This window comes from Rousettus aegyptiacus, unplaced genomic scaffold, assembly GCF_014176215.1.
Source record: "Rousettus aegyptiacus isolate mRouAeg1 unplaced genomic scaffold, mRouAeg1.p scaffold_m13_p_11, whole genome shotgun sequence".
NCBI classification, from domain to species: domain Eukaryota; kingdom Metazoa; phylum Chordata; class Mammalia; order Chiroptera; family Pteropodidae; genus Rousettus; species Rousettus aegyptiacus.
This window is the reverse complement of record NW_023416286.1, coordinates 2,290,102-2,317,099: the sequence shown is the minus strand read 5'-3', so window position 1 is coordinate 2,317,099 and position 26,998 is coordinate 2,290,102. Positions and strand designations below refer to the sequence as shown.

At 60.9% G+C, this 26,998-nt stretch overlaps 2 protein-coding genes across 5 annotated transcripts in view; one reads left to right on the top strand and one right to left on the bottom strand.

Moving 5' to 3' along the window:
- FLT1 (fms related receptor tyrosine kinase 1) overlaps positions 1-18,326 on the top strand; it is a 139,578-nt gene extending 121,252 nt beyond the window's left edge. Inside the window, exons 21-30 of the mRNA XM_036228396.1 lie at positions 2,791-2,947; positions 3,374-3,471; positions 4,038-4,160; positions 5,692-5,803; positions 6,894-6,993; positions 10,097-10,202; positions 10,426-10,568; positions 12,602-12,686; positions 14,149-14,243; positions 15,834-18,326. Of these exons, the coding sequence (XP_036084289.1) occupies positions 2,791-2,947; positions 3,374-3,471; positions 4,038-4,160; positions 5,692-5,803; positions 6,894-6,993; positions 10,097-10,202; positions 10,426-10,568; positions 12,602-12,686; positions 14,149-14,243; positions 15,834-16,035 (1,221 nt within the window). The 3' untranslated portion in view covers positions 16,036-18,326. The remainder of the gene's footprint in view (positions 1-2,790; positions 2,948-3,373; positions 3,472-4,037; positions 4,161-5,691; positions 5,804-6,893; positions 6,994-10,096; positions 10,203-10,425; positions 10,569-12,601; positions 12,687-14,148; positions 14,244-15,833) is intronic.
- A 4,794-nt stretch (positions 18,327-23,120) lies between these two features.
- Positions 23,121-26,998, bottom strand: part of PAN3 (poly(A) specific ribonuclease subunit PAN3) — a 119,165-nt gene continuing 115,287 nt past the window's right edge. For 2 of the 4 annotated variants that reach the window (XM_036228394.1, XM_036228395.1), the window contains one exon: positions 23,121-25,788. In XM_036228394.1, coding sequence (XP_036084287.1) covers positions 25,648-25,788 — 141 coding nt within the window. In that variant the 3' untranslated portion in view covers positions 23,121-25,647. The remainder of the gene's footprint in view (positions 25,789-26,998) is intronic. The other 2 variants (XM_016151895.2, XR_004953283.1) reach the window with 2 other exon arrangements.

The following is a 26,998-nucleotide window of genomic DNA, read 5'->3' as shown; positions in this document are numbered from 1 at the left end:
CTTACCCACTAGAATAAAGTATTTAGTAAAAGGAACACATGGGTCCAAGTCCTGAAGGCAAACCAAGTTCAAGAGTTTAATAAAACTTTGCCAGTGTGACCCACGGCAACAATGTTGTTTCTTTCCCTGAGCCGGAGAAGCTTGGGAGACAGTGCGACATTATTGACTGATAATTAGCAGTGTTGGTGATGAATCAATGTAGTGTGGAGTTAAGCATCGGACTCCAGAGTCAGACCTCCTGGGTTTGAATCCTGTCTCTTCCTACCAGTGATGAAATCTGGGACCTTGGGCAAGGTACTCAGTCCTGCTAAGTTTCACTTTCTCCTTTATCAAATGGAAGTAATAATAATTATCATGGTCATCATTATTGACTCATGGAGATGGAAAGATTGGGTGAGCCCAACTTAATGCCGCTGACCAATAACGATCTGTGTAATGAATCGAGTGTCCAACATCCAAGTATGGTGCCCATCTCTGTCACATGGGCGAGTGTCATCATGTGGCACACAGATAGGAACTTCTGGACACCTGGCCCATCCTCTCATCTCTGTAGCTTTGACCCAGCCAAAAACACGCAGGTGTTCTAGACTGTAGTTTACCCGATTTTAAACCATGCTTTCTCATAACTAGTATCTTAAAGCTGAAAGAGATCTTTGTGATCAGCCAGTTCACACTCGCATGTTATGGATATGCCCAGAAAAGTCAGGTGATTGGCTTAAGGACACATACTTGCCAAGAGATGAAATCGGGGGGAAAGAACCCAGCCCTCCTGTCTCCCCTTTCAATGCTTTTTCTGTGCACTACGTTGGACAAGGAGGGGAAAAAAAAAAAAAAAGAAAAAGAAAAAGTGGAAAGTGGTGCCCCGAGCTAAGAGTGCAAACGCCCTTCAGTCCTGAAATCCTGGACGAGCTTCAGGAAGAACTAAGCCAGCAGAACACCCCAGGGACCAGGGCAGGATGGAGCGTTTGGGTTCGTGCGTCCTTTGTTTTGAAGAGTTTGCTTCCTCCCCTGGCTATATTTAATGACTCGCCTCCCTGTCGGTGGAGCCTAGTGTTTTCGTGGAAAACACGCGGCCGTATTTCATATTTGAAACCTAAAGGAATGTAAGGAGAAGGTGAAGGGAGAACCAAAGGCCAAACAGAAATGGGAGATTTCATTTTCCAACTAAATTCGCCAGGATCTTTGAAAATTGTTTTAATAGACTCACTGTATTCTGCCAGAGTCTCAAAAGTTCAGTACATCAACCTTTATTTAACAGGAGGTTACGGATAAGCAAAGCTGCGGATGCCGTTGACGGGGAATCAGGGAGGGGGTGAGGGAGCGTGAGTTTCGGGCCCTGGCGACATGCCCCAGAGAGCGCGGGCCCAGACCTGGCGTGAGTGGGCCCGTCGACGCCCTCGCCCGCACTCTCCCCCTGCTGCCGTCAGTGCTGGGGAGGGTCCTGTGAGAAACAAAACTCCAGGCCCGGACTGAGCAGAGTCAAACCTAACTGCCTCGGGAAGACGCAGTAACAAAGGGTTAGATTCTTTACCCGTCCTCAGGTAGGTCCCCGGGGTGGCGGCGGATGTTCACGCGGAGGCGTGCCTCCCCCACTGCAGCACAGGAAGTTCTCTCCTCAGGGGATAGGAGCCCGGTACCCACCACCACACTCTGAGAGCTGGGCAGGCTGGCCCTCCCGAAGCGCCCTCTGTCCTCTGCTTGCTCCCACTGTGCCCTCTAGTGGAGGGATCACTCCTACTTGGTGGCATTTCTAGGAAAAGCCATGGCAGGACCTGCGAGCCTGGTTAATCTTAGCACTGCCACACCGCGCTGGAGGAGCAAGGGAAACCAGCCACTGAAGCCCGGTCCCTCTCAGCCCGTTTCAGTGCTGGCATCTAGCAGAACTGAGCCTGGATACACGGTCCGTCACGGGGCCACTGGGAGGACCAAGTTTCTCTTGTCGCGGTTGTTAGAGGAATTACTAAACGTGATAAAAATCTTTTCGGGTTCCACATGAACACCCAAAACCAAGAACTCCTTTTCTATGAGTCAAAACATAACAGATGATAGAGCTTTTCAGGTGAGGAAGATGAAACCCAGAAAAGTAAGGTGATTTGCCCCAGGTCACACAGGTACTGGAAGAGCCAGGATGTACGCTGGGGATCGGGTGCCCCGGCCAGGCCCAGAGGCTGTTTGTACCCGTTAGGATCCAACTGTATCTTTTATTTTCAGTGGAGGAAAGAAAAAGAAATGCTCGTGCTCCCCCTTCCCCAGGGAGACTAGAGGGGTTGGTAGCTGCGGCCCTCGTTGCTCCCCAGTTCACTGGGCCCCTCTCCTGCCCGCCGTATCATCTTTGACACGGTGGCCCGAGGTATGGGGACGCAGTTAAGGGCACAGACTAGAGCTGGCGAAACCTGGGCTCAAGCGTTGCCATTCGCTAGCTGCATGTCACTTTGAGTCCCTGACTTCTCTGAAGCTGTTTCTTCATGCGGCATGAAACCGTCAGAAAGGTTAAATGAGAGAAAGCGCCCGAGACCCTTAACATTCCTGCTCACAGAGTCGCAGTGACTGCCAGTTGCCGTTGATGTTCGCACGTCCTACCCCGTGCTGTCTAGAAGCCCGGTCAAGGGCAAAACAGACTCCACAACCCAGGAGTGGCCAGCTGCTCGGCCCTCGTAAAGCCCTTGCTGCTGATTCACTGTCCTTCTCGTGGAATGACAGTCTCTCAACGCGGGCGATGGCCAGCTCGAGGGACTGACGTCTTCCCCAGTGGCACCCCCTTTATCTGCGTCCTTCTCGGTCTGTTCAAAGGACGCAGCGTTACACATGGAGCCCAAGAAGGAAAAAATGGAGCCAGACGTGGAGCAAGGCAAGAAACAAAGACTGGACAGTGTCGCCAGCAGCGAGAGCTTTGCGAGCTCCGGGTTCCAGGAAGAGAGAAGTCTGAGTGATGCCGAGGAAGAGGAGGGTAGGTATTAATTCCTTCCTGTCCTGCGGTCGGAGATATTTTTACAACATGCTATGCATCCCTGAATTTTTTTTTTATTATTATTAATCAGCCTAATAAACATCCGGGAGACTCAGAGGGCAATGTCCCAAGCAGATAAGATTTGAATTAAGATTATTTTCAGGGCTGCTAATTTTGATGGGGAGCTGTAGATTGTCTCCCCACAGGCCTTTTGTCTTGAGGGCTCAGCCCCCTCCCCCACGCCCTGCTAAAAGGGGCTGGAGGCCTGGAAGAATCTCTGATATTCCTATTGAAACTCAGATGCTCTTGAAAATGAACTCTGGTCCACTTGTTGGATGGTTTTATGTTTTGCTCACATTGTTCCAATGTGGGATTTGGCGGAGTAACAAGCACCGTTACAAACAGCTACGTTTTAATGATTTCCAGATTCCGACGATTTCTGCAAGCAGCCCATCACCATGGAAGATCTGATCTCTTACAGCTTTCAAGTGGCCAGAGGCATGGAGTTCTTGTCTTCCAGAAAGGTCAGCCTTGCTCTTTAGTGTTGTTCTTTGCCAAGCACAGACACATGGACGCTTGTGCGGACAGACACAAGTTTGCTCTAAATCCACATCTCCTAGTATTTGCTTGTACTCATGTCCTTAAATGTTGTGAACATGGCGAATGCCTTCATTTACACCAGGGCGAGCGAGGCGTTTCGACGGGCACGCGTCTTCGGTCCTCAGCTCCAGGAGAGGCCATCCTGGGCTTCAGACTGGAGAGACCCGGGCCCTGGGCGCCACCGCTTGGGATCGAAGGCTGCGGGCGGTTTTGCTCCCGGGGGAGAAGTCCCTCGCCAGTTTTGTTGGCCAGGGCGCTGTCCCCCAAAGTACCGGCAGAGCGGGTTCGGGCTACATCTCGCCTTCAGGGCGTCCAAAGGCCGCGTTTGTAAAGAGGCGCTTCGGGTCTGCGGCAGCTCCATGGGCGCTGGGGGCCACTTCTGTCAGGTGACGGATGCTCGAGTGGGGAAGAATGATGACCCGGAGGGGCCGCAGGAAATTGGTCGGTCAGACCGAGGAAACGCGTTGGTCATGCGCCCGTTTCATTACAGTGCATCCATCGGGACCTGGCAGCGCGGAACATCCTTTTATCTGAGAACAATGTGGTGAAGATTTGTGATTTCGGCCTCGCCCGGGATATTTATAAGAACCCCGATTATGTGAGAAAAGGAGATGTAAGTCGGTTCGTTGTTTATTTGGCTCATTTATACCCTGTCATTCTAAGCCGCAGACCGGAGCCCTTGGTAAACATTCACACTTCCTCGGCAGTGGGCCCCGAAAGCCGTCACGTGCTTTCTGTGAAGACGAGCAGCCCAGACGGGCTGTGTTCCAGACAGCCCTTGCGTGGGGCTCCGAAAGGCCGCCGTCCCCTCGTTCTGTCGATCCCCCCCTCCTGGCCTGGTCCCTGTCCTCTGGGCAGCGCTGCCCGAGATGGCCAGCCTGAGCGGTGTTCAGTGGGGCCTCGGTGGGACCGCACCGGCACCTCCCTCGGACTCCCGTGGGAGTTTTCTGAACCACGGGAAAGAACAGCCTGGACTCTTCCCTCAGATAAACCCACTGATGGATTCAGCAGGTGCATAGCGCTCAGGAAGGGGTGGGGCGGGGGCGGGGCGGAGGAGCGTTATCTTGCTGGAGAGGAAACGGCCCCCAGCCCTGCCTGCCATGCCCAGCGGCCCGGCCGGCTCGCGCTGGCTGCTCTTCCCCGCTTGGTTTTGGACGGAGAGTTGTGTTTCGCTTTTGCGGTGACCTCCTGCGCCCTCTCTTCTCTGGCCCACACCCTGAGGGTTGGAGCCCGCGTCTGGGCCTGGCCCATTACTCTGCAGTAGAGGTTCTCAGACTTCAGCGAGCAGCATACAGACCACCCAAAGGGCTCCTGCAACTACCACTTGTGGGGCCCCACCCCCCGAAATCCTGGCTCAGTGCGTCTTGGTGGAGCCTGGGAATTTGCTTTTCTAACAAGTTTTCTAGGTGCCACTAGCTCAGCTGGGCCCCAGACAACACTCTGAGAACCATGGCAAAAAAAAAAACCGCTTTCCCGGGGAGTCCCGATGCGCGGGATGGCATCTCCCTCCGTGTCCGTCTGTCCTCCTCTGTCCACCTGTGTCTCCGCCTCCCCCCGCCCCTCCCGCTTGAGTTTTCCTGTCGTCTCTCCGCATCCCACGCTTCCTGTCGGTTCCCATCCGTCCGGAGGAGAGCTGAATGCCTCCGCGCGTGAAAACCAGCCACGCGCGCCCCCGAGTGCCCCCGTCACCTGCCTTCTTCCCGTGCCTTGGCCCACTCCCCCTATTCACTGACTCTTAAAACCCTGTCTTTTTACATAAGAATGCCTTTCAGAATCCTTTTTCTTAGGAAAAATCCCTGGAATTCCATTTTCAGGCCGTCTTCTAATTAGGATCACGCTTTCTCAGGCCGCTGTGGAGCGCGAGTGTTTTGGGGGACAGGAATTTCTCGCAGGCCTGCCAGACGTGGGCGTGGGTGGGGCTCACTGAGCACATGCCATCTCCATGGGAATCGGCGTGGCCCACGGCACTCGCGCTGAGCCCGCTGAGCCCGCGTGCCGCGGGCGCTCTGCGTTAGGAAACCGGGGCGGCTCCAGGAAGTGGCTGCCGGGCCCAGCGCTCTCTGGGCGGCGACCCCGTGGGCACCCAGGCTGAGCGTGCTTTGTTCACACATCCTCCTGCTCACGGGCCCCTTGCCCCTTTCCAGACCCGGCTCCCTCTGAAATGGATGGCTCCCGAGTCTATCTTTGACAAGATCTACAGCACCAAGAGCGACGTGTGGTCCTACGGTGTCCTGCTCTGGGAGATCTTCTCCTTAGGTAACCTCGGGGGAGGGAGCGGTCGCGGAGCCCAGTCATCGGCCTCCTTGGGGTGGGCCCGAGCTCGAGGTCAGCGCCCAGGCAGCCGGCAGCCGTCCGGAGGCAGGGGTCCACGGCGAACGTGTGTGAGGGGTGTGTGCCTCGGACACCGTCTCTGCTGCTTCCAGCAGCGGCCGCGGCCAGTGGCGGGGAACTCGGGCCAGCCCCGGCGTGCGGTGCCCACGGCGGCTCGCAGACACTCGCTGCCGCTCCGAGGCCTTCCTCGTGTGGGGTCCGGCCAACAGGCTTTTGCACTTTGCCAAAACTCGGCCTTTCAGAGCAAATAGAAGTCACCCCGTAACATCCCTGGTTTCCTGTAATGTGTGAAAACCATTCCCCTGCTTTCGATGACAGGCACCTGTTGCTTCCACTCTTTGAAAGCAGCTGGGCGGCCGCAGCGGCCCCGCACTGACCCAGCGCCAGGGCCATGCGCCTCCAGCTGCTTCCTACCGGCAGCTGTCACTCGGGAGAGCGGCACACAGGCGGAGGGGGCGGAGGCGGCGGAGGCCCGCGGCCGGGGCCGGAGCCTGGCTCGCCCCCGCCCCAGCCACGAGGCTCCCTCAGAGGAAGGGGCTCGTGGGCGTCGGGGACAGGCAGCCCAGGCCCCTGTGGCCGCGCCCGGTCCCCCGCCCCGCCCCACTCAGCCTCCTGGGGCTCAGGCCCAGCACAGCAACGAGTCCCCGGCTCTGTGGGCGATGACAAGAAAGTGGTGAATGACAGTCACGGAGGTGCGAGTGAGCCACGGTGCCCGGTCCACTGGCTTTTTATAAAGAGCCTCCTTAACGCAAGGAATGCGCTTCCAACGGTGGATGGAGTGCTTTCGAGTTGCTCACGGGGACAGGACAGGGGTCCCTCAGAGGACAGGAGCAGCCCTGGGAATGGCCCGGGGCTCACGCCCAGCGCCGCGGGCCCCTGACCGAGCTTGCGTCACTAGCGAGGATCTGTCGAGTGTCCCTGCGGGTGGCGCCATGCGCGGGGCCCATCACCATCCCTGGGCGCTTGCTGCTGGGCCATTGGCGCTGACCGCCCCGTGCTTCGGGTGCCCCCGCAGGTGCGTCCCCGTACCCGGGCATGCAGGTGGACGAGGACTTCTGCAGCCGCCTGAAAGAGGGCGTGAGGATGCGGGCCCCCGAGTACGCGACGCCTGACATGTGAGTCCCCCGGGCCCGACAGCGCTCACCCCACAGGACTCCCGGGGCGGGGGGCTCCCTGGGTTTTAGGGTTCCAGTCCTATGGAGCCGTCGGCCAGGTGTACAGGGAGGATTTCCCAGAGTGAGGCACATTGTCCCGGACCCACCCTCACCTGTTTTCTGTCTCGACCTCTGACTGACTTTTCAAGGCCTCTGGCTGGGAACTGGAGTGAGAAGCTCAGTTCCGAGGTGTGAATCCAGGTGAAACTAACAGGCCACCCAGGAACCGAGCCACGTGGGAGCCAATCAGCCCGGCTCAGCAGCTGCCCGCTGCGCGGCCCACGGCTCCAGGCAGGCGGCAGGCTCTGGGCGAAGGCTCTGGGCGGCGAAGGGTGCCTCGTTGCTCGGCGCTGGCTCGCCTCTCAGACACGCGCTTCCTGAAGCCCTGTGGACACCTTGTCCTTTGAGTGCCGGGCAGGAATGTGATGGCACTTGAGTTGTGTTGAGCTGCTGACAAGGACTTGGGCGGCACCTCCTTTCCTGAGCTGGCCGGCCGCGCTTCCCGCCCCACCCGCACACTGGGTCCTCTCACAGCCCTGCGGCGGCCTTCGGGGAGGGCTCAGGGAACGAAGGAAGTGTGGGCTTGGCCCGAGTGCAAGATGGCCGTCTCCTTCCCTCGTGTCTGGAGACAAGAGCAGGTCAGACCCAGGATGAGGAGGACGGACCGAGGCGTGGGAAGGCAGAGTCGGGGAGCAGCCTGGGGCAGCGTCTTCTGAGAGCTGGGGACAGGTGCGAGGGCCCAGGGCCGCACCGAGAGGTCCTAGTTGCTCGCTCGCTTTCGCGTGCGGAGAGACCAGGCGATGTGGTTTAAAGCGAGACCGCTTTGCACTTGAGGGTTGTCTACGTGTCCCCCGCGCCTGCCACCCCACGTGAAGTTCCCAGAGGCCTCGAGGGGCAGGCAGGCAGGTCCGTCAGTGCGAATTCGATGAGCGATGAATCGAAGCCTCTGAGAGTGAACTGACTTGTCCTGCATCAGTCAGCGGCGGGGCAGGTGAGGAAGGCCGGCCCTCGGACCGGTCTGGTCTCCCGCACGACGGGACCGTTAAATGAGAACCACACGCCACGCTCCTTGGAAGAAACGTCTCTGACGTGTCCGCTCGTGCTTCAAGTCACATGTTTCCATCCACTTTCCACAACGTCGGAAAATCACAAAAGTTCTGTCCCACTAACAGCGGCAGCAACAGCTGCGGTCAAGTCGCAGCGTTTAGCGACATTTCTTCACTGAACAGCTCTTCAGTGCTTCCTGAGGGCCAGACGCGGCCTGTGTTTAGCTCTTTTAACCGATACTGATTTTTCCAGCGCCCATAACAACCCCGTGCAGTGGGTCCTGGCCCCGTCTCGCTTCACAGATGAGAAAACCAGGGCACACACGCCGGAGCTGCTGTGCTCAGCACACCCGGCCGTCGCCAGGGCCCGGAGCACACGCCCCGCGGGGCCTGCGCCCGGTTCTCACCCAGCCGCCGGGCCGGAGCAGCCCTGGAGGCAGGAGGGTCCCCGTCCCTCATGCAGAGACGTGGGCCAGCTGCTTACAGGGTGCTCTCAGAACGCAGAACCCCAGTGCCCCCTTCGAGGAAAGCTCGCGTTGGAAGACCAGCACCCTCGGAGGGCGTCTGAAGGCCACGCGGTGCCGCCACTCCGCCCGGCTTAAATCGGAGCTGCAGGAGCCACCCGGACCACACCGGTGGCCTCTCGGGACCGGTCTACTGAACGGTGCTCTCGCTGTTAGGGCTCCGCCAGCATCGGCAGGGTCCGGGGCCCCCGCCTCCCGGGGCCGGCGACGCTGTCAGAGGCGCCCGGGACAGCTGCCACTCAGATTCGAGGCCCGGGGTGGCCGCGCTTCCTCAAGTCCCCGCTGTGTGTGTGACGTGTGGCTCGTGTGCGCCACGCGCCTGTCACGCCTTCTGTCCAGCAGAGCGTTGCCTGTCGCGCTGCGCAGAGTCAGCACGCAAACCCTGCACGTCCGCGTGGCCCGTGGTGTCCCCGTCCTCTTCTCCTCTCTCCCCGGTACACCCCCCACGTTTAACCCCCCCACACACACACACACTTTGTACACGTGGACACGAGACAGGGCTGTCCTAAGGGACGCCTGGGCTGCCGTCGCGACTGGAAAGCCCGCGGCTGAGCGTGGCCAGGGCCAGAGATGCCAGGGCTCACCCGTGGTGTCGCAGCTCGGCCTAGGGCTCGTGGGGGGCAGCTCCGTCCTTCTGAGCACTCACAGCCAGGCCCTGTGCTGGGGAGTGGTGTGGAGACCGGGCCTCTGCCCGCACGGGGCTGGCAGCCGGGGTCTGACCCAGCACCGACTTGGTCAGCATCTAGTCCAGGTGACCTTCTGAGGGAACAGGTCACTCACAGCAGACACTTCCCGAGGGGAGCAAAGAGCCCAAAGAGGATCTGTCCTGACGCGGCGTGGTGCAGGCCTCCGGCGCGTGGGGACCCTTTCCCCCACGTGGACCCTCGGGCCCTGTACAGCGGGACGGCAGAGGAGCCCCACGGGAACCCTGCCAACGTTTATTTCCCAGGACGCGCGTCAGCTTCCCTGACGCTAAGACGCTGTCGTGCCCAGGAGCGCTGACGTGCTGGGGTAGGGGGTGGGGACAGCCCCACGCGGGGACGTGCGCACAGCCCACGGAGGCACTCGCGCTCGACGGGCACACCCCCCTCCCAGAGGCGACACGAGGCCCGGGCGCGGGGCTTCTCCAGGTCCCCTGCGAGCGCGGGAGTGGACGGGGCGCTTAGTAAGCAGCCCTCGCCAGCTCCGCCACAGCCCGCGCCCGGCACGGCACGGCAGACCGTTCGCCCGTGGACGTTCGTGTCCCCGCTGACTTGTCCCCGTCCCGGCGCTGTCCCACCCTGACACGGAGGGAGCGCCACGCCCCGTGTGACCGCGACTGCGCTGGTCCCCTTGCCGACAGCTCAGCCTCCCGCACGCAGGGCACGCCCCGCCGCGGGGGCCCGTGTGGACGAGCCGTCCGCGGCCAGCAGCCCCGGCCACACGCGCAGGCGGACGCGTCCCTCCCGCGGCGTGCGGGGCGCTCCGCAGCTGTGCGCTGTGCTTCCCCGACAGCTACCAGATCATGCTGGACTGCTGGCACAGGGACCCCCGGGAGAGGCCGCGGTTCGCCGACCTCGTGGAATTGCTGGGCGACTTGCTTCAGGCCAACGTGCAGCAGGTAACGCGGACCTCGCCGCGGCTCCCCGGAGCCAGGCGCCTGTGAGTGTGGTCGGAGGCTGTCGCATGTGCTCTAGCAGCAGTAAAAGCAAACTGTGCGCGCGCACGTGCAGAATCATCTCTGCAGAACTCGGCCGAGGGGGGACGGCGCGGTTTTCGCGGACGGGTTTCGCAGTGACAGACCGAGGCCAGTCGCACAGCATGGCCCTGTCTTTGGCGTCCAGGACGGGAAGGACTACATCCCCCTGAGCGCCATGCTGGCGGCGCACGGCGGGTTCCCGTGCTCGGCCCCCGCCCCCGCCGAGGACTTCTTCAAGCAAGGCGTCGCGGCTCCGAGGTTTCATTCCGGAAGTTCCAGCGACGTCAGGTAAGCGTCCTTGCTTTCCCCGAATTCACATTATAAAGTGTTCCCACACACAAGCAGACGAGCCGTCCGCCTCCCAGGTCCAGCCGTAGTCAGCCCCGGCCTGGGCCCTGCCCAGGTCTCCCCCGCACCTGCGTCTGGCTGTGCGCACGCTCCCCACAGGTGCGTTTGGCTCTTCGCTGAACCGTTGGAGAGGGAGCTTAAGGCGTTGTGACTCTTCCCCCCTAAATACTTCGCTACACGTCTCGTAAGGACATTCTCCTACGTGGCCACACCGAAGTTACCACAAAGAATCGGCAATTCTTTAATGTTGTTAAACAGGCAAACTTCCCCGGGTACCTCTGATACCTTAAAAAGAAAGCAGGATCTGGTCAAGAATAACGTGTTGTCTTTTTTCAGTCTATCTTATTCTAGAGTAATTCCTTCATCTTTTTTTTTTTCAATAATACTTTTTTCATGAGCCCTTAGATAAAACTAAGCAAAGTGGGTTTTATTCTTAACTGATAAACATAGCTGTCATCACCACAGAGGAGGAAGGGGCCAAACCCTCACCGAGTGCCCACCCTGGGCGCAGGGGCCGGCGCTTCAGCACCGGCGCTCACCCGGGGGTCACAGGCGCCCAGAACTAACTCACATGAAACACACATTGTTCCCGACAGCCACACGCACTGCGCGCATCATTACCGACGGTTACACGTGTATCACGCACATCGTTACCGACAGTTAAACACGTATCACACCAGCACCGACGGTCACGGATGTTGCGTGCACACGCGGCACCGACGGTCACACACACAGGCTGCGTGTGGGCTGCGTGTGGGCTGGCACTGTGCTGGGCTCTCGTACACACCCGCCCCTCCGGTGCTCAGGGCGACCCCGTAGAGATGCTGCTGTTCCCGTGACATGGGGAGCCGGGGCCCCGCGGAGGAAGCTCACAGAGTGGCTCCTGGCCCGGCTCCTCACCCTCGTTCCCAACAGCCAGGACCCTGGCACGCGGCCGCCGTGGGTCTTCTGGCCTCGTGAGCAGCAGTAGGTACAGCCCAGGGCTCTGAGCTCGGCTCAGCCGAGCCTGGCAGGCGACCGGGGAGCCCGGGGGCGGCCGCAGCAGCCTGAAAACACGGGCGGCTGTTCACGAGCAGCCCGACCCCCAGTAGCCAGCCCAGTTTGTGGTGGCGGGTCCCAGGTCATACCTCAGCTGGCCTAAGAGGCCGAAACGGTCGAGTCATCCGTTTCTTGAAGATGCGGAGAGTAGCTGGCGTTCAATAAGCCGCCGGGTCGGAGGAGGGCGGGGGGGGGGGCCTTCCAGTGTGTTGCTTATTCTTAGGCCCTAAGAACTGGGTCTCGCGGATGGTGACGGCGTCAGACCGAGAACCTCAGCCACCAGGTGAACGTGTCTCGAGAGTAATCATGTGGTGTCCTGACCGATCACCAGTAGTACATTGGGGCATAGGGTACAGGAGGTCACGCAGACACCGCCGGCCCTCCCAGGCTGTAATCACAGAGCCGAGCACGCCGGACGGGCCCCGCTCCCCGGCCGCACGGGCCCTGCTCCCCGGCCGGACGGGCCCCGCTCCCCGGTCCCCGGCCATCGCACCAGCTGGCGGCCTGGCCCCGCCCTGTCGCTTGTCCCTCACGTCTTTTTAGAGGTAGGCAGCTACGTGATGAAGCCACGTCACCTCTCCGGGCACCACGCCTCCCTCGCCACGCAGGGTGTTCAGCCAGGGGATGACTCAGTGGTCCCCTAGGCCGACAGGTTCCGATTCCACAAGGGACTAGAGGCCACGCCACCACCGGGTCTGTCTGGCCGCCCTGCGGTTTTGCTGAAAACTCCGCAGTGTGGATTATCAGCCAGGGCAGGAAGCGGCGGTGCCGCCAGGACCTGCGGGGGACCCGGGGGGGGGCACTTCGGCCGTGGGGCGAGGCGGCTCCTGCGGCGTCGCGGTTCCTCTCAGCTGGGATACGGGGCCCGCGGTCTCCTGACTCACGGAAGCCGGACGCACGTCCTGTGCTGACCTTTCTCTCTGCTGCTTCGTTAGATACGTGAACGCTTTCCACTTCGTGAGCCTGGAGAGAATCAAAACCTTCGACGAACTTTCCCCGGGCGCCGCCTCCGTGCTGCAGGTAAGGAGCGGGAGGCGCCGCGCCGTGCACCCCGCGCCGCCCACACGGACTCCGGCCGTCCACTGCCTCGCCGTCGGCGGGGGCCGGCCACGAGCGGTGGCCGGAACGGCAGTTTCCGGGGGACCGACGGCAGGACTTAGCGACGCAGTGCTCATTTGAAAGCAGGTCTCTCTGGAGCTGGAAGGTGACTCAGAAGTCACTCCAGTGGCCAGTTTAGTCCCTCGGGCCGCTCCGTGGTGTGTTCCCAGCGTCCCTGGCTGCCGACGCTGGAACCTCGCTCTCGGGGGGGCAGGCGGACTCAGACCTGTGTGAGCGGCGGCCCTTTGTGCTGTCACAGAGCAGCCCGAGCAGCTGGAAGGACTCTGCCTGGCGTCCAGGCCTCTGCTCTGTCCCACTGCGTCTGGAGGCCGGACGGCCACGCAGGGCGGAGCAGTGCACACGGCCCTGCGAACAAGCGGCTCGACCAGTGTGTGCCCTGAAAGCTCTGGGACACGGGGCGAGAGGAGTGGGGGAGGGCGGGCCGGCAGGAGGGCCCCTGAGGCCTCAGGGCCCTGCCGCTCACGGCGTGACCTCGGGCGCAGGCTTGGCCCTGGGCGGGCTGAGACGCTGGCTCCCGGGCCCCCCACACGCGCCGAGGCAGGCGCCGCACTGCCCCGCGCTCCCCAGGGCTGTGCACAGGGCCGTTCGAGAGGCGCCGACTGTGCCCCGCGAAGGGCCTGGGAGACCCCCTCCTGGGTAAAGCTGGTGACTGCAAACAGCGTGGCCTTGTGACGGCGCCGTCGCCATCACAAAGCACCAAACCTCTTCAGACACCCCAGAGAAGCTTCTAGAAACAGCGCGGACCAGCTGCGGAGATCGGAGGCAGCGGAGCTGGAAACGTGCCGCGGCTGGGGCCGCAGGTTCCACGTCCCAGGAAAGGGGTCCGCGGCCGCGGAGCCCTCTGTCCCCGGGGCCCCGCCTGGCCTGGCTCGCGCGGGCGGCTTTCCTGGCGGCGAGGGGCGTGAACGCAGCCCGCGACAGACGGGCGCGGGGCCGGGTCAGTGTGACGCGGAGCGCTGGCCGCCAGGTCGAGAGGGCCTGGAGGCCCCTGCGCCGGCGGGGAAGGGGCTGAGCCGCGGCCCCCGGGCAGCGGGCGGCACGCGGCCGCCAGTGCTTCGCCCGCGGTCGCAGCAAAGCCACCGTGAAAAACGCCCCCGTCTCCTGCAGTCCCCCCTTTTAAGTTTATCCTCTTCGCCTTCGGGAAGAGGAGCCTCAGGGCCACTGGGAACAGGCGCCGCTTGCGAGGGGCAGAGCTGGGGCCCGTCAGCGTAGAGGGGATGCTTTGTCCTGAGGGGCAGGGGCTGCGGAGGGCGAGGACAGCCTGGAGGGGCCTCAGGTGCGCACCCCCGGGTCGGCCCCCCGGGTCGGCGTGGGCCCCTCTGGGCCGAGCAGGATGTGTAACGTGTCCCTTCGTCCCCTCCAGGGCCACCGGGCGGACGACGGGGCCCCGCTGGCCTCCGCGTTGCTGAAGCGCTTCTCGTGGACTGAGAGCAGAGCCCCGGCCTCGCTGAAGACCGGGTGAGGAGGGGCGTCTTCCTGCGGCCGGCGGGGGGGACATGAGGGCCGTGCTGGGAGGGGGTGTAACGGGGTGTCGAGAGCTAGGGGCCCCCCTCAACCACGGGGTTCAGGCCCGGCAGAGGAAGACAAGGAGGACATAAAATCAGACACGTGAGCCCCGAGATCTAGGAAGGAACGCTGGGTCTAGGGAGAGAGAATGTGCGGGACGTTCCGGCGAGGACGGGCGGGCCCAGCACACGCAGCCGGGCGGAAGGGGGCCTGGAGCCCGCCGGGGCGCGGGGAGGAGCGGCGCCTGGGCGTGGGAGCGGGGGCGGTGTTCCCCGGGGGGCGGCGACGTGTCCTGACAGCGACTGGGGCGACGGCGGCGCCGACCCGTGCACCGGACACAGTGACTTGCGTAGCTCACGTCGCGACGAAGCTGCTGTTTAAACTGACAGGCGACCAGGGCACTTGCCGCGTTGCTGCCCCCGCTCTAAGCCGGGGGGCCGCCGGCGCCTCCCGGTGGCAGTCCGCACGCCGCACCCAGCGCGCGTGAACTCAGGACGTCGCAGGCACACCTCGGCACGTGTGTCTCTCACGAGGGTAGTGGTGGCCCCAGAGTCGACCCTTGGAGCGCCGGGCCCAGCAGGGCGGGGACACGGGCGGGGGGGCGCGTTGGGGGTACCAGGGCCCCACGTGCTGTTTCCTGTTTGGGACGTGCCCGAAGACGAGTGGCCCCGCGCGTCTGGGTCTTCGTGACTAAGGACACTGCATGTGGCTCCTCTGCTCGGAGGCTGAAAACGCAGATCGCGGACCGAAGGCTCGACGAGCCGGCCCTGCGCAGGTCCCTCGTCACCGACCCCGCCGCCAGAGTCAGCAGACACGCAGGGACGAGGAGGCCCCGCCCCCGCCCGCCTGTCCGGGGCTGCACGTGACATGCAGGACCCGCAAGCAGTCTCTTCACCCTCGAGCCTCGTCGGCGACGTACAGCCCCAGACTTCAGGCGCCCCGTTCTAGAACACGGACGTGCTGGGCGGCGCACCCACTTCTCGAGGCCACTGGAACAGACGACCACGAACCTGACGCTAAAACAAGCAGGATTTATTGTTGTGACGCCACAGGGCCGGCCGTGCCCCGGCAGAGGCTCCGCGGGGAGCGCGTCCGCTGCCCCTGCCCCTGCCGGGGGCCCCCGCCTCGCAGCGGGGTGCACGCGCTGCCGCCAGGGCCCACCCGGACGACCCAGGCACAGCCCCCCCGAAGGCCCTCCGCTGGGTGGCGCTGCTCAGAGGTCCCGGGCCGTGACGCCAGCGTTCAGGGGGCGGGAGCATCTTGCAGCCTGCACCTGGGACGAGGGGGGCTTTGCCCAGGTCTCAGAGTTGTTTTCTCCCTGGAATTAAGGGTTCGCATCTACTCCCCCAGCGCACCCCCAGCCAGGGGAGCACCTTCCGCCCAGCGCCCAGCGCCCCTGTGGAGCAGAGTGTGACCAGAGGCTGAGACGGGTCTCGGAGCCGTCAGCCCTCGGACAGTGATGGACAGAGACACGTGAAGAGGGGGTTTCAGGGTTTGATTCCGGGAAACCAATCACGGTGGTTTTTCTCTTTTTCCCTGTAGCTCGAGGGCGACCAGCAGAAGCAGGGAGTCGGGGCTCTGCGCCCTCGGCCGGCCCGCCGTCTGCGCCCCCGGCTGCGGGCGCGTGGCCGCGGGCAGACGCAGGTTCACCTGCGACGACTGCGAGCTGGAGAGGGCGATGGCGAGCTGCGCGCCGCCCCCGGACTACAGCGCGGTGGTGCCGCAGGCCGCCCCTCCCGTCTGAGGCCGCCGCGCCCGCCGCGCCCCGCGCGCACGCCTGTCCCCGGACGCCCGCTTTCGCCAGTATTACCGCGTCTGAGCTGACACCCTGCCTTCCCGCAGGGCCGGCTGCTGGTCGTGATGTCCAGTCGTGCCTTCTTCTTTCCACTAACAAGAATGTAACCCCAGACCCCAGATAGACAGTGACGCTGCCCCGGGAAGACCCCGCAGCCCACCCCCCCCCGCACCCCACTCACGGTGCGGGACCCTTTGGGCCCACAGCCGGGCCCGCTCTGCACCCCGCGGCCGCGGGCTCACAGCCGCGCACGACGCGGGAGACACAGCGGCTGGGCCACGCGGCCCGAGAACCAGGGCCCCAAGGCGGGGCAGTGTCCGCCACGCCTCTGGGGGCCCCTGGGGTTCTCTGGCGGACGTGTGAGGAGGGAGGAGGGACCGGGACAGGGCCCGAGGGGGGCGGGGCGGGGCCGGGCCGTGGGGTGCGGGTAGGAGAGGCCTGCCGGCAGGGCCCACGGTGGCCCGATCCGACCTGGTCCCCGTCAGAAACCCAGCTGGGAGCACACGGGACCGAGGGATGCGGGGACGGTTTCTGGAAGCTGAGGCGAGAAAAAGACAAGCACTGGAGCCGCAGAGCGCATCCTGCCCCAGCTGCAGGGCCGGCTCTGCCCGCCCCACGCGGGGCGCGTTGTTCATTTCGAGTGCTGCGGGTGGCGCTCAAATCCGAGGCCACACGGCCGGCCGCCGCAGCAGGGACGCTGAGCGGCCGCCCCGGCCTGGGCTGGCTCCACGGCACGGCGGCCGGAGGCTCACAGGACGCTAACCGGAGTGAGAGTCGTCTGCAAACGGAACGTCAGGTCCTGCTCTGGCGTGTGGTGGGGGGCACTGGGCTGGCGTTTTGTGTGGCTCGTGGGGGGGCCGGGCGAGGGGTCACGGCAGGGAGGCGGCGAAAGCCCCCCCTCCGTGCCAGGCGGGCCACCCGCCATGCCGCTGGGACCCGAGGGACAGTGGGCCGGTTCCTTCTCACTGCGCGCAGAGTCCCAAGTCCCCCGTTTGTCTCCTGGGAGGATGAGGTGGAGCGTCAGCCTGTTTACTCAGCACTTTATGCTCCGTGGGGGAAGGCGGTGTGTGATCTATGCAAGACGTTTCTAGAGCAGGCACTCCGGGTCCGCAGCAGGGGGGGCCTCTCTCCCTCTGCCGCGTGGCCGAGGAGGGACGGGGCCGGGGTGGCACAGGGCGCCGCGCGGCCGGCTCTGCTCCGTGCTGCGTGTTCAGGACGCCGGGCAGGGCCGACGGGCCGCCGGGAGCTGCGGCTGCTGGTGGAGACGCACGTGCCCCCATCACGCACGTGGCTCAACCCCAGAACCCGAAATGGAGGTGACAGGAGAGTCCGAGCCGCCCTCCCGGTGCGGCCAGTCTAGTTTGGAGGTTCTCTGGGGAGAGGGGGGAGTCGCGGGCCCGGTGGTGGCCCTGCTGCGGGTCCAGACCACAGGCCCCAGGGGGGGCTTCGACCTCGCGCCTCCGCGTGCGCACGAGCCCCAGGGACGCCGGGAGGCGGAGGCGGGGAAAGGAAAGGCCTCGTGGTCCTCGCGCTCTCACAGCAGGCGAGGGAGGGGCCCGCGGTGAGTGGAAACCAAGGAAACCCCTAGCTCTGCGTCTAACACCTCAGCTTCGATCATCTAGCCCTCAATCATTACGAGACCTTAGTGGCACCAACCTACCCAAGGACAGACATGTCAGAACAAGGCTCGCTCGGCTCTCGGCCTCGGGCCGGGGCCTGCAGGAGCCGCCACCGCCGCTCCCATCCGGCCCTGGCACAGCCGAGGCCCGCGCGGACGCCCCGGTAAAACGGCACCGAAGATCGAGGCGCTGGGTGACCGGCGGAGCCCTTCGCCACCTGTGCCAGGAGCGGCGGGCGGGGCCGCGGAGCTGCCCCTCGGGGTCCTGGGGGCGGGGGCGGGGTGGGGCGGGGCACGCGCAGGCGCAGATCCGGTCAGTGTAGGCGGTGCCGCCCGAACCCCTCGGCCCTTGGGCCCGGCCCCACCCCGGGGAGCTCCGAGCGAGACGTGACGCACCCCGCGCCTGAGCACGTGTTTGGCTGACGGTGGGGGAGCTGTGTACATAGACGCGCGCGTGTGTGTGCAGAACTATTTAAGGAAACTGGAATCTTCAAGTTACTTTCGTACAACCAACAACCCGTCTGCTGCAGATACAATAAGGCGTGAGTTGGTCCTTACACCTCTAGCCACTATGAATGTATTTCGTATGCTATCTTCATATAATAAAGTTAACTTCCAAAGACGTGTCTGCGTTTTCTTCCCATTCGCTTCTAAATGAAAACAGGTCCCGGGTCTCCCTGGGGGTGGGGACGTTACACAGCACTGTGACCGGGGGCAGCCAGCTCCAGCCATCGGCGCGTGACAAACGACATCGCTCCAGCACAGCGAGCGCAGTCACAAGCAGTGCTGGCTGCAGGCGAAGGTGCCCTCGATGCAAACGGTAACAGACAAGGGCCGCAACTACAGGGTGCGTGTGTGAGGCTGTGTGTGGGAAACCACACCCAACGCGCAGGCAAGAGCCTGAGACGTGAGCCCTCCTGAGGAAAGCCGCCAGCTAAGCGTCCTGGCCCGCCTCCCGGGGGGCGGGGGGCAGGGGGCGGGGACAAAGCAGGCGGCCACTACCCACTGACACAGAGGAGGTGACCAACACGTCATCCTGGGACGTGTCGCCTTACAGCATCATGGGGAAACTGGACTGGGGAGACGGCCCAAGGGGAAAGGCCTGCTTTTTGGGGGACGAAGACAGGGAAAAGGGTTCGTGACTAATCTCAGGAAACACATGCCTAACATTTTATCTTCGAGAATCCGAAATTCTTTCAAGATAGTGGTTTTCATAACTTAAGGGTGGCGTCACTCATCTGGGCTAAGGATCTGGGGAATGTTCAGGGAACTGGATCACGTCAGAGTGTCCGAGTTTTCTCACGACCGGAAACTCACAGCACATCTGGGAACTGGCTCCCTTGTCCCGCAGCAGGATGGCCCCGTCAGGGTCACTGGAGTCCTCGGTCCGACACATATCACCAGCCTCGTGGGGTTCACGAGCCGGGGAAGTTTTCAAAAATATCCTGGGTCCTGACACAGGGATTACTCACTTTCTATTTTTTGAACTAAGGACATTTAAGGGAGAAAAAGTAAATAAAGCAAACCAGAAACCAAGCAGATGCCACCAGAGTTGTTTCTGAACCCGGGCGTGGTACGTGAGTGTCCGCTCCGGGATCGCTCATCGAGCCGCACGCTTATTTGACAATTTGCGTGTGTGCGCTAGTCTTCGATAAAAGGTCGTCTTGAAAATCCCATTTGAATAGAAGGTGCATGCTTGAGCTCACACTAAACCACATTAACTTTATGTGCCACAACTACTGCGAGTGCTTTAGGGGAAGAAGCTCCTGTTTGCAGAGCAATGCCATGCGATAGGTCCTATTACTGCTCATGTCAACAGGAAAATTGATGCCATCAGAGGAGAACTTTGAAATCCCACCAGAGCACCCGCCCACCCACCAGCCTCTGCGCTCACGCACCCCGCCTTCCCCCCGGAACACCTGCCCGAAACCCGCGGGGCGCGGCCGGTCCCCGCCTCGCGCCTGCTCGAGGACACGCTGCACCTCGCCGCCCCCTCGCCTGACCCGCCCTTTCTACCCCTTTGGCCACTGGATTCGCTCTCTCGCTTTTCAAACCGAAAAAGCTTCCCATTTCCCCTCGGGCTCCCACCCGCTTCTCGGCTCCTCTCTCCGGCAAGAGGGAGCGAGCTGGCCCGGCTCCTGGTTCCCAGCTCCCCCCGCCCCCACGGCCCCCCCTGGACGGGCCTATCGGGGACCCCGTAGCGCCGACCCCGACGGCCCGATCTCTCTTGCCCCGTCGACGACTCGACGCTTATTCCTGGAGACATCGCCCCTCCTCTGGCCCAGGCCCCCACACGCTTTTCTTCCTGTCTCAGTCGTCTGCGTCTGGCTCACAGACTTGCTCTTTGCTCCGACCCGGGCCGTTTCTCGGTCTACGCAAATGGCATCGTCTCAACCGAGCTCGGGGCCTTCTCTGACATCTGTACGACGGCGACTCGCAGAGTACATGCGTGGACCAGACCTCGCCCCTCACCTGCAGAGTCACGTGCACGCGGGTGCCAAGGTCACATCCCCGACGCCGCGCAAGGCCGGCTCTCCTGGCCGGCTGCGTCGGGGCCGCCCATCCCACGCGGGCCCTTGACACCTCCCCACGACTCTCACCTCTCCCAGGACCAGAGCTGGCTTTGCGGCTCGACGGCACGCGGCAGCGGTGACGCTGCGTGCGTGACTCAGGCCGGGCCGGACAACTTCACGCGAGTCCGAGTCTCTCTCCAAAACACCCCGGCGTCACACGCGGGGAGCTCGGGCCGCACGGAGAGGCCACGTGCAGGGGCCTCCGGTGACCGTGCCCTGCTGGGACCGGCCTCTGAGTCACTCGGTTCAGGCACCAGGTGACTCCAGCCTCTGGCCGTTTTCCCAGCCGCGGCCCCAACATGACAGAACAGAGAAGCCCCCCCCCCCCCACGGCTGCGCCCTGTCCGGATCCCTGACCAGAATCCCTGAGGGTAGTAAATGGTTGTGTCGAACCACTAAGTTCAGAGCGGCTCGTCGCAAAACCAGGACGAATGTGCACTACACGCCTCCAGCGGGCCCCACGCCGGACTCCGCACTGTCTGTCCTCACCTCCCAGCCCTCCCTGTCCCCCGCCCTCCGACGCCCCTTCGTTCCTGGAACGACCTCTCTGAACCCAGCGGAATGTCCTGTCTGCCAGCGCTGGGCCAAAACCTTCACAGCCACTGACTCCTCCCTCTCCTGCTCCCCTGCCGCAGGCCCGGGAGATCGGGACGCCCAGTGGGCTCGACCTTGACCACGTCTTAGAATCCCGTCCGGTCATGCCCCCTTCCGCTGTCCCCAGAGGGCCGGTCGCCACCACCTCTCACTGAGACCCCGCAAGAGCTTCCGAGCTGGCGGCCCAACCGACGGCTGCTTCCCGATGCATGTCGAGTCCCCCATCCTCCGAACCCTCCCCGGCTTCTCCTCTGGGAGTAAACGCCAAAATGGCCTTGGAGCCGCCCCCAAGACGCCGCCCCGTCCCGTCAGCTTCCCGCCCGCCTTCTCCAGACTTTACCGTGGCCACACGGCCTTCCTGCCGGTCCCCGGACGCCCCGGGCACGTCCCGAGCCCGGAGCTCTGGGCCCCCGGGCACAGGGAGCCCGCCACACAGACACCCGCCGGCGACTCTGCCGGCCCCACCGCGCTGCTCAGGCCCAGAGCTGCAAGGTGAAGCGCAGGACGGCCAGTTACCTTTGAATTTTAAATCATTTTTAACACGAACATGCCCCATGCAGTATTTGAGCCCTATCTATACTAAAAAAAAAAAAAAAAAAAAAAAAAAAAAATTATCCGTTGCTTACCTGAAATTCGACTGCTCTGTATTTTTCGATGCTAACCCTGGCGACCGTCCCCACGCCCTTTACCCGACTTCCTTTTCTCTCTATAATCGTTATCATCGCCCCAACGGACCGTGTACCTCGTCCATCCTTTTGCCAGAGGCAAAGCTCAGCAGAGCAGACGTGTCTGTCCGTCGAGGTCAGTGTTGTGCGCTGGTTCCTAGAACTAAGGCACCGAAAACCCAGCGAGGGACGAGGGGACCCCAGCTCCCCGGCTGCGGGGCTGGCCGGCCGGGTGGTCAGGACCTGGACCCGGCGGTATCCTCCCGGCGAGCCGTTCTAAACCCATTTCAAGGACGTGCGTTTTTTACCATTTTCTTTCCTCACCTCCTACCCCCTCCCCTTTTATAGAAGGATATTTCACAGATGTGTAAGTGGAGGGGTAAAAAAACCTGCTGTTTTTGACTGTTCTGAGCACGAGAGAAAAATAACGAAGCCACCGTGTGTCCGTGAGCCAGGGCGCGTCGGATGTCACGCCGGCCTGGCTAGAGAGTATTTTCAATGTTTTCTCCTAAGAGATTTAAACCCGAAAGATCCCCAAACGCACCCTCCATCCTGCGCAGGCTGACCTCCCTTCTACCCCGCGCATCTGCCGTGCTCATTTTGATGTGCATCTGATTCCCTGGATTTCCTTCCAGATCCTTCTACGTGAAAGACCCGCTCCGCTCACTCTCCCCCTTCCCCGACCTCCCTGAGGCAGCTCGCCAGCTCCTGCGGCAGCAAGTCACCTCTAACCTCTGGCGACTCTTCGCCCAAGCCCAGAGGCCCCTTTTATCCTGTACCGTATTGTTTTCAAATTTTCACTTCGAATGTACAGGAAAATGACATAATAAACACTCGGTAAACTCAGATGCAACAAACGTTAACATCTTGCCGTATTTTCTTCATCTGCCCTGACCTTCTGAATAATGCTTCTGAAAGACCTGGGAGATGTAGGGGGAGGGGCACCCTTCACCTGCACAGAAAGCTTCCCAGGGACTGAAGGAACACGTCATTCCGCCTCCCGCCACACGAGGTCTTCCCTCCCGAGCCGGCCGTGAGCCTCGCAGGACACGTGAGTGTCTGGGGAGGACTATGAGTTTTACAAACAGTAAGAACTCATATTTGCATTTGTATGGCCTGGAATAGACCCCAGAAGGTATTTAAACCCTTTTCCCCGTTTAGGAAAAAAAAGGGGCAGCTCGCTGCCCCCGGTGTCCACATAACATGCACACAGCAACGCCGCGTTTTCTAGGACTTGACGTCGTCGGAGAGCGGGAATCACTATATTTTGTAAATGGAAACGGCACTACCAGAAACGGAAAGCTGTAAATAGAATGATGTCATTTGTCCCCAGTGATTACCGATGTCCTAGAGCGATGCAGAAATAACGAAGGCGGGCTATTTCCTGGCGAACTTTGAGGGCGCGGTGAGGACTGTGACCTGCGCGGCATCTCGGGGCAGACGAGGAACGGGTCATCAGGTACCTGACGAGAAAGATCCGCCACCATTTTACCCGAAGGCCGAAAATTCCTCCGAGATGCGCAGGAAACACTGAGCCTTTTAAAGTCTCGTTAAATGAACCGGTAACAAACAGAGGAGGCCAAGTTTCTCTCTGTAATTCTTTATTAAAAATATTGCTGTACACATAGAGACTGAAAACAGGATTAAAGATGAATAACCCATGTTGGGATCATGACATCAGAACGTAACATACTGGTGTTTTTCAGGGACGTTTTCGTGACATCCAAATCGCAGAACCAAGGTCAAAAGCGAAACACAAAGGTGCCCTCAAAAATATTTACAATGAAGTAAATACAGCAACCGAACTTCAAACAGGTACAAAAAAGTGAAATGGGCAACGCTGCATGATTCAAGGGCTGTGCTTTCTGTGCGCTCTGTCACGACAGGAAGGTCCGGGAAGTTTACGTCCTTGATTCGACTATTCTCAGGTATCAAAAGCCTTCCTAGGAATTAAAAAGACTAACTTTTAGACAACCTCTTACATGGAATTACACTATGGAAAAGAGGGCTCCCCAAAAAAACGCCCCGGCAGAACCGAGAGTTCTACTGAAAACCATTCCCAATAAAAACTAAATGAAAAATAAATATAAAACGAAGCTTAAAAAAAAATACGCATGACCTGACACCAACTGTTTTCTGGCTGACAATATTTACCCATGAAAACGTATCAGCTGTCTACCTTTTATATTCGACCAAGTCCTGAGGTTACTAGGGGCTGAAGCGAACTAGCATTTATGATGCAAACGTCCTGGGTGTGTGACTGGGTCTGCCTCGCACAGGGCGCTTTGCTGGTCTACACAGAAGGAGAGATTCGAGCCCTGGTTTACCCCCATCCTTCCTTAGCTTTCACAAAACATTGGTCCCCAAATTAAATTTTCAAAAAGTTCCCAGGCCCCAAAACTAAAATAGATGATCCCCTTTCATTTTCAAAGAAAACAATATTGGAAAAAATCTCCAGCCCGCTTATAAATTAAGCATTTCATATTTCTTCTAGAATACAAGTAGTTCTTTTTTGTACAAAAGAATTACAATATGATTTGTCAAAAAACATATAAAAAGACAGCTGCTCTTCCTCAAATACATGAGCTAATGATAAAAGACTTTTGCATGTCAAAGTCTCCAAGTTCTTGTTCCTTTTGCATAAAAAGAACAACATGGTGGCAAATGTTAATTGTCCCTTGAATAGTGAACATTACGTTCCTTTAAAATCCATCCAGATCACATGCGATGATCGACTTCCTTTCTCACGCAGCCACTGATGCCGCCGCGTGGAGCAGGCGCCTGTCCCCGCGGCCGTCAGCCGGACGGGCGCCGCTTCTCGGCGCGAGTCTCAAGGCAGAGAAAATCACTTTAAAGCTTATAAAAAGTGGACAGAGAAATGTTAAAAACTTCTCTGAAAGCTACAAACGGGTGTGATTATTAAGACTGGAGACCGCGACGTCGGCTGCGGGCGTCTGGACGCCTTCCGGACCTGCGATGGCCACGCCGTGGTCACCGCCGCGTGGCGAGCACCCGGGGCCAGCAACGCGTTCAGTGCTGGGAAAGGAGGGGGTCTTCATCACTGGTTTGTAAGAAACAAAGTTCCTATGTGTTTGGCAGTCTTCGGTATCAAAGAATAGGTATTCCGGTAACTAGAAATTCCACGAACACCCAAGTTTGGCGACAAACGCACGTCCGAATGCTGAGACAGTTCAGAGGAGGAAAACGCCAAACTCCTGAGACGGACTCCGACAGGGACGTCCCGCACAGTCAGGTTTTATCGAAAGGTCCATGACTTTGGGCTGAGCAGCGGCGGCGAAGGCACGGCGGAGGGTCGTCCCGGTCGGGCCGTCGGGCCCGCAGGCTCTTGGCGCCACCCGCGGCCGGGCCGGTCCGGCCTCTGAACAGGTCCCTGCGGAATCCAGTGTAAAGGACCACGACAAGGCTGTGGGCCAGGAACAGAGCTTCGCACAGAGCGGCGGACGGGAGCCACGCGGAAGCCGCCTGCTCCTGCGCTGCGGGCCTGCGGCGCGACGTCTTAATTGTTTTCTAGTTCCAAAAAAAACCAAAAAAAAAAAAAAAAAAAAATCGCATAAAATGTGAGTGCATCTGACTAGCAGAAAAACACTTTTTTAAAAAGGCTCTGGCTGAGCTTGGGGCGGGGAGCTCGAGGGGCCCCTGCGATCGCTGCGTGTCCGACGGTCGGGCAGAAAGGGCTCCGATCACGCGACCGGGGACCTCGCGCCCCACGGGCCCTGGCGTCCCTCCGAGTGTCCTCACGGACTCAGCGACGCAGAAGCCCCACGTCGCACACGGGGCACCGCGGCACCCGCCCGGGCCGCCCTCGGGGACAGAGACGCCGCCGGAGTCGTCCCCAAACGTCCTCACAACAGATTCCCTTCGTGAGCATACGACGTGGCCAAAGGTCGAAGGTCAGAAAACAGTCTTTAAAAAATTAAAATTAGTGCATATACAAGTGGGAAAAGCAAAGCTGGGACGTGGTCGCCTCGCTCCGCAAGGAACCGGGCGCGGCGCAGGGCGAGGGCGGCGCGCGCCTTCAAGTGACGGGGGCGTGGCGGGCGCCCCGCTGCTGGGCAGGCCCCGGCCGCGTCCCGCGGGGCGCCCGCCAGCACTACGACTGACCGTTGGCGGCTGCGATCAGTTCTTGGAAAGTGTTTTCGAAGCAGCGCTTCAGGTCGCTGTAGGCCACCACGAGCACGCTCTTCTCGTCCCTGGAGGTGAGGCTGATCTTCTCGGGCACGCCGGCGTCCAGCTGCAACGGGAGGGGCGGGGCGTGAGGGGCCGGGGCGGCCGCGGGGCCTGCCGCCCGCCCCCGGGGCCCCACGGGGCGCACGCGCTCGGCTCCCACGCGCCTCTTCCCTTTTTTATTTTGCCGTGAGCAAACATAACGGTTATTAGAGGCAGGTACAGGGAGAGGCGACCATGCTGGCCGCTCAGACCCCGCCCCAGGGGCCGGCCCTCCGGCTTCCTCGAGGGCGGAGGCAGCCCAGCGGGGCGCCCGCCACCCGCGCGCTGCCCCCAGCCGTCCCGGGCCCCCGGGCAACACTCAGGTCCACCGCCTCCCCCGGATCGCCCACTCATTTCCGTGTCACGAACCACGAGGCAATGAGCACCTTCGTCCACTTATTTTTTTTCTTCCACAGAATCACCTCCTTGGGAAAAAGACTTATTTACAGCTTAGTCCATACAGCCAGCTGCCGACCGAAGGGCGTCAGGGGCGGAGGGCAGCTGGGGAGCGGGACCGGCCAGGGGGCGTAGGGACGGGCTGCGTGTGGGGACCGGCCGGGGAGCGGGACCGGCCGGATTTGGCACTAAGATTTCAACGAGGTCTTTACAAAGCACAAATGCTGATCCTCAGTCCGTCAAATAACTTACTCGTGGTTTTCACTTTATTTTTGTTAGTTTTCAATGTGCATTTTTTTTTATTCATTCATTAAAATGTTGAAAACCAATTCTGAAGACTCAAACTTTCATATCATTTTACCAGTTAATTTCAGTCATTTCTACCAAAGTAAACTATGTAAAATTTTAATTTACCTATCACCAGTGAGGCCATCCAACCTTTTAAATTACCCTTTAAATTTCACTTACTACTCGTTATATGACGGAATAAACTTTCTTCACATTTTCAGTTACCCCGATTCGCTACGAAAACCCTCGCCGAGACGTCTGCCACCGCGCACGCCATCGGGGCCCGTCCGTGCGTCACCCGTGAGGCGCGCTGTGGTCGCCGAGGCCCTGATGCTGTGCGCACGGTTTCCTAAGACCGGCAGAATTATTCTCCGCTCGCTGCTCTCAAGAAAAATGTTTTTCCCTTACGGGAAAAAGGCAAACGAGCACATGAACCACTCTGGATTAGCTCAACAGTGCATACGGCTCGGTTCTGCCGGAATGCAGGTTACAGACGACACTCTCTGAAGAGTTTTAAGGAAATGCAAACGAGGCGAAGAGGTGCTTAGAAC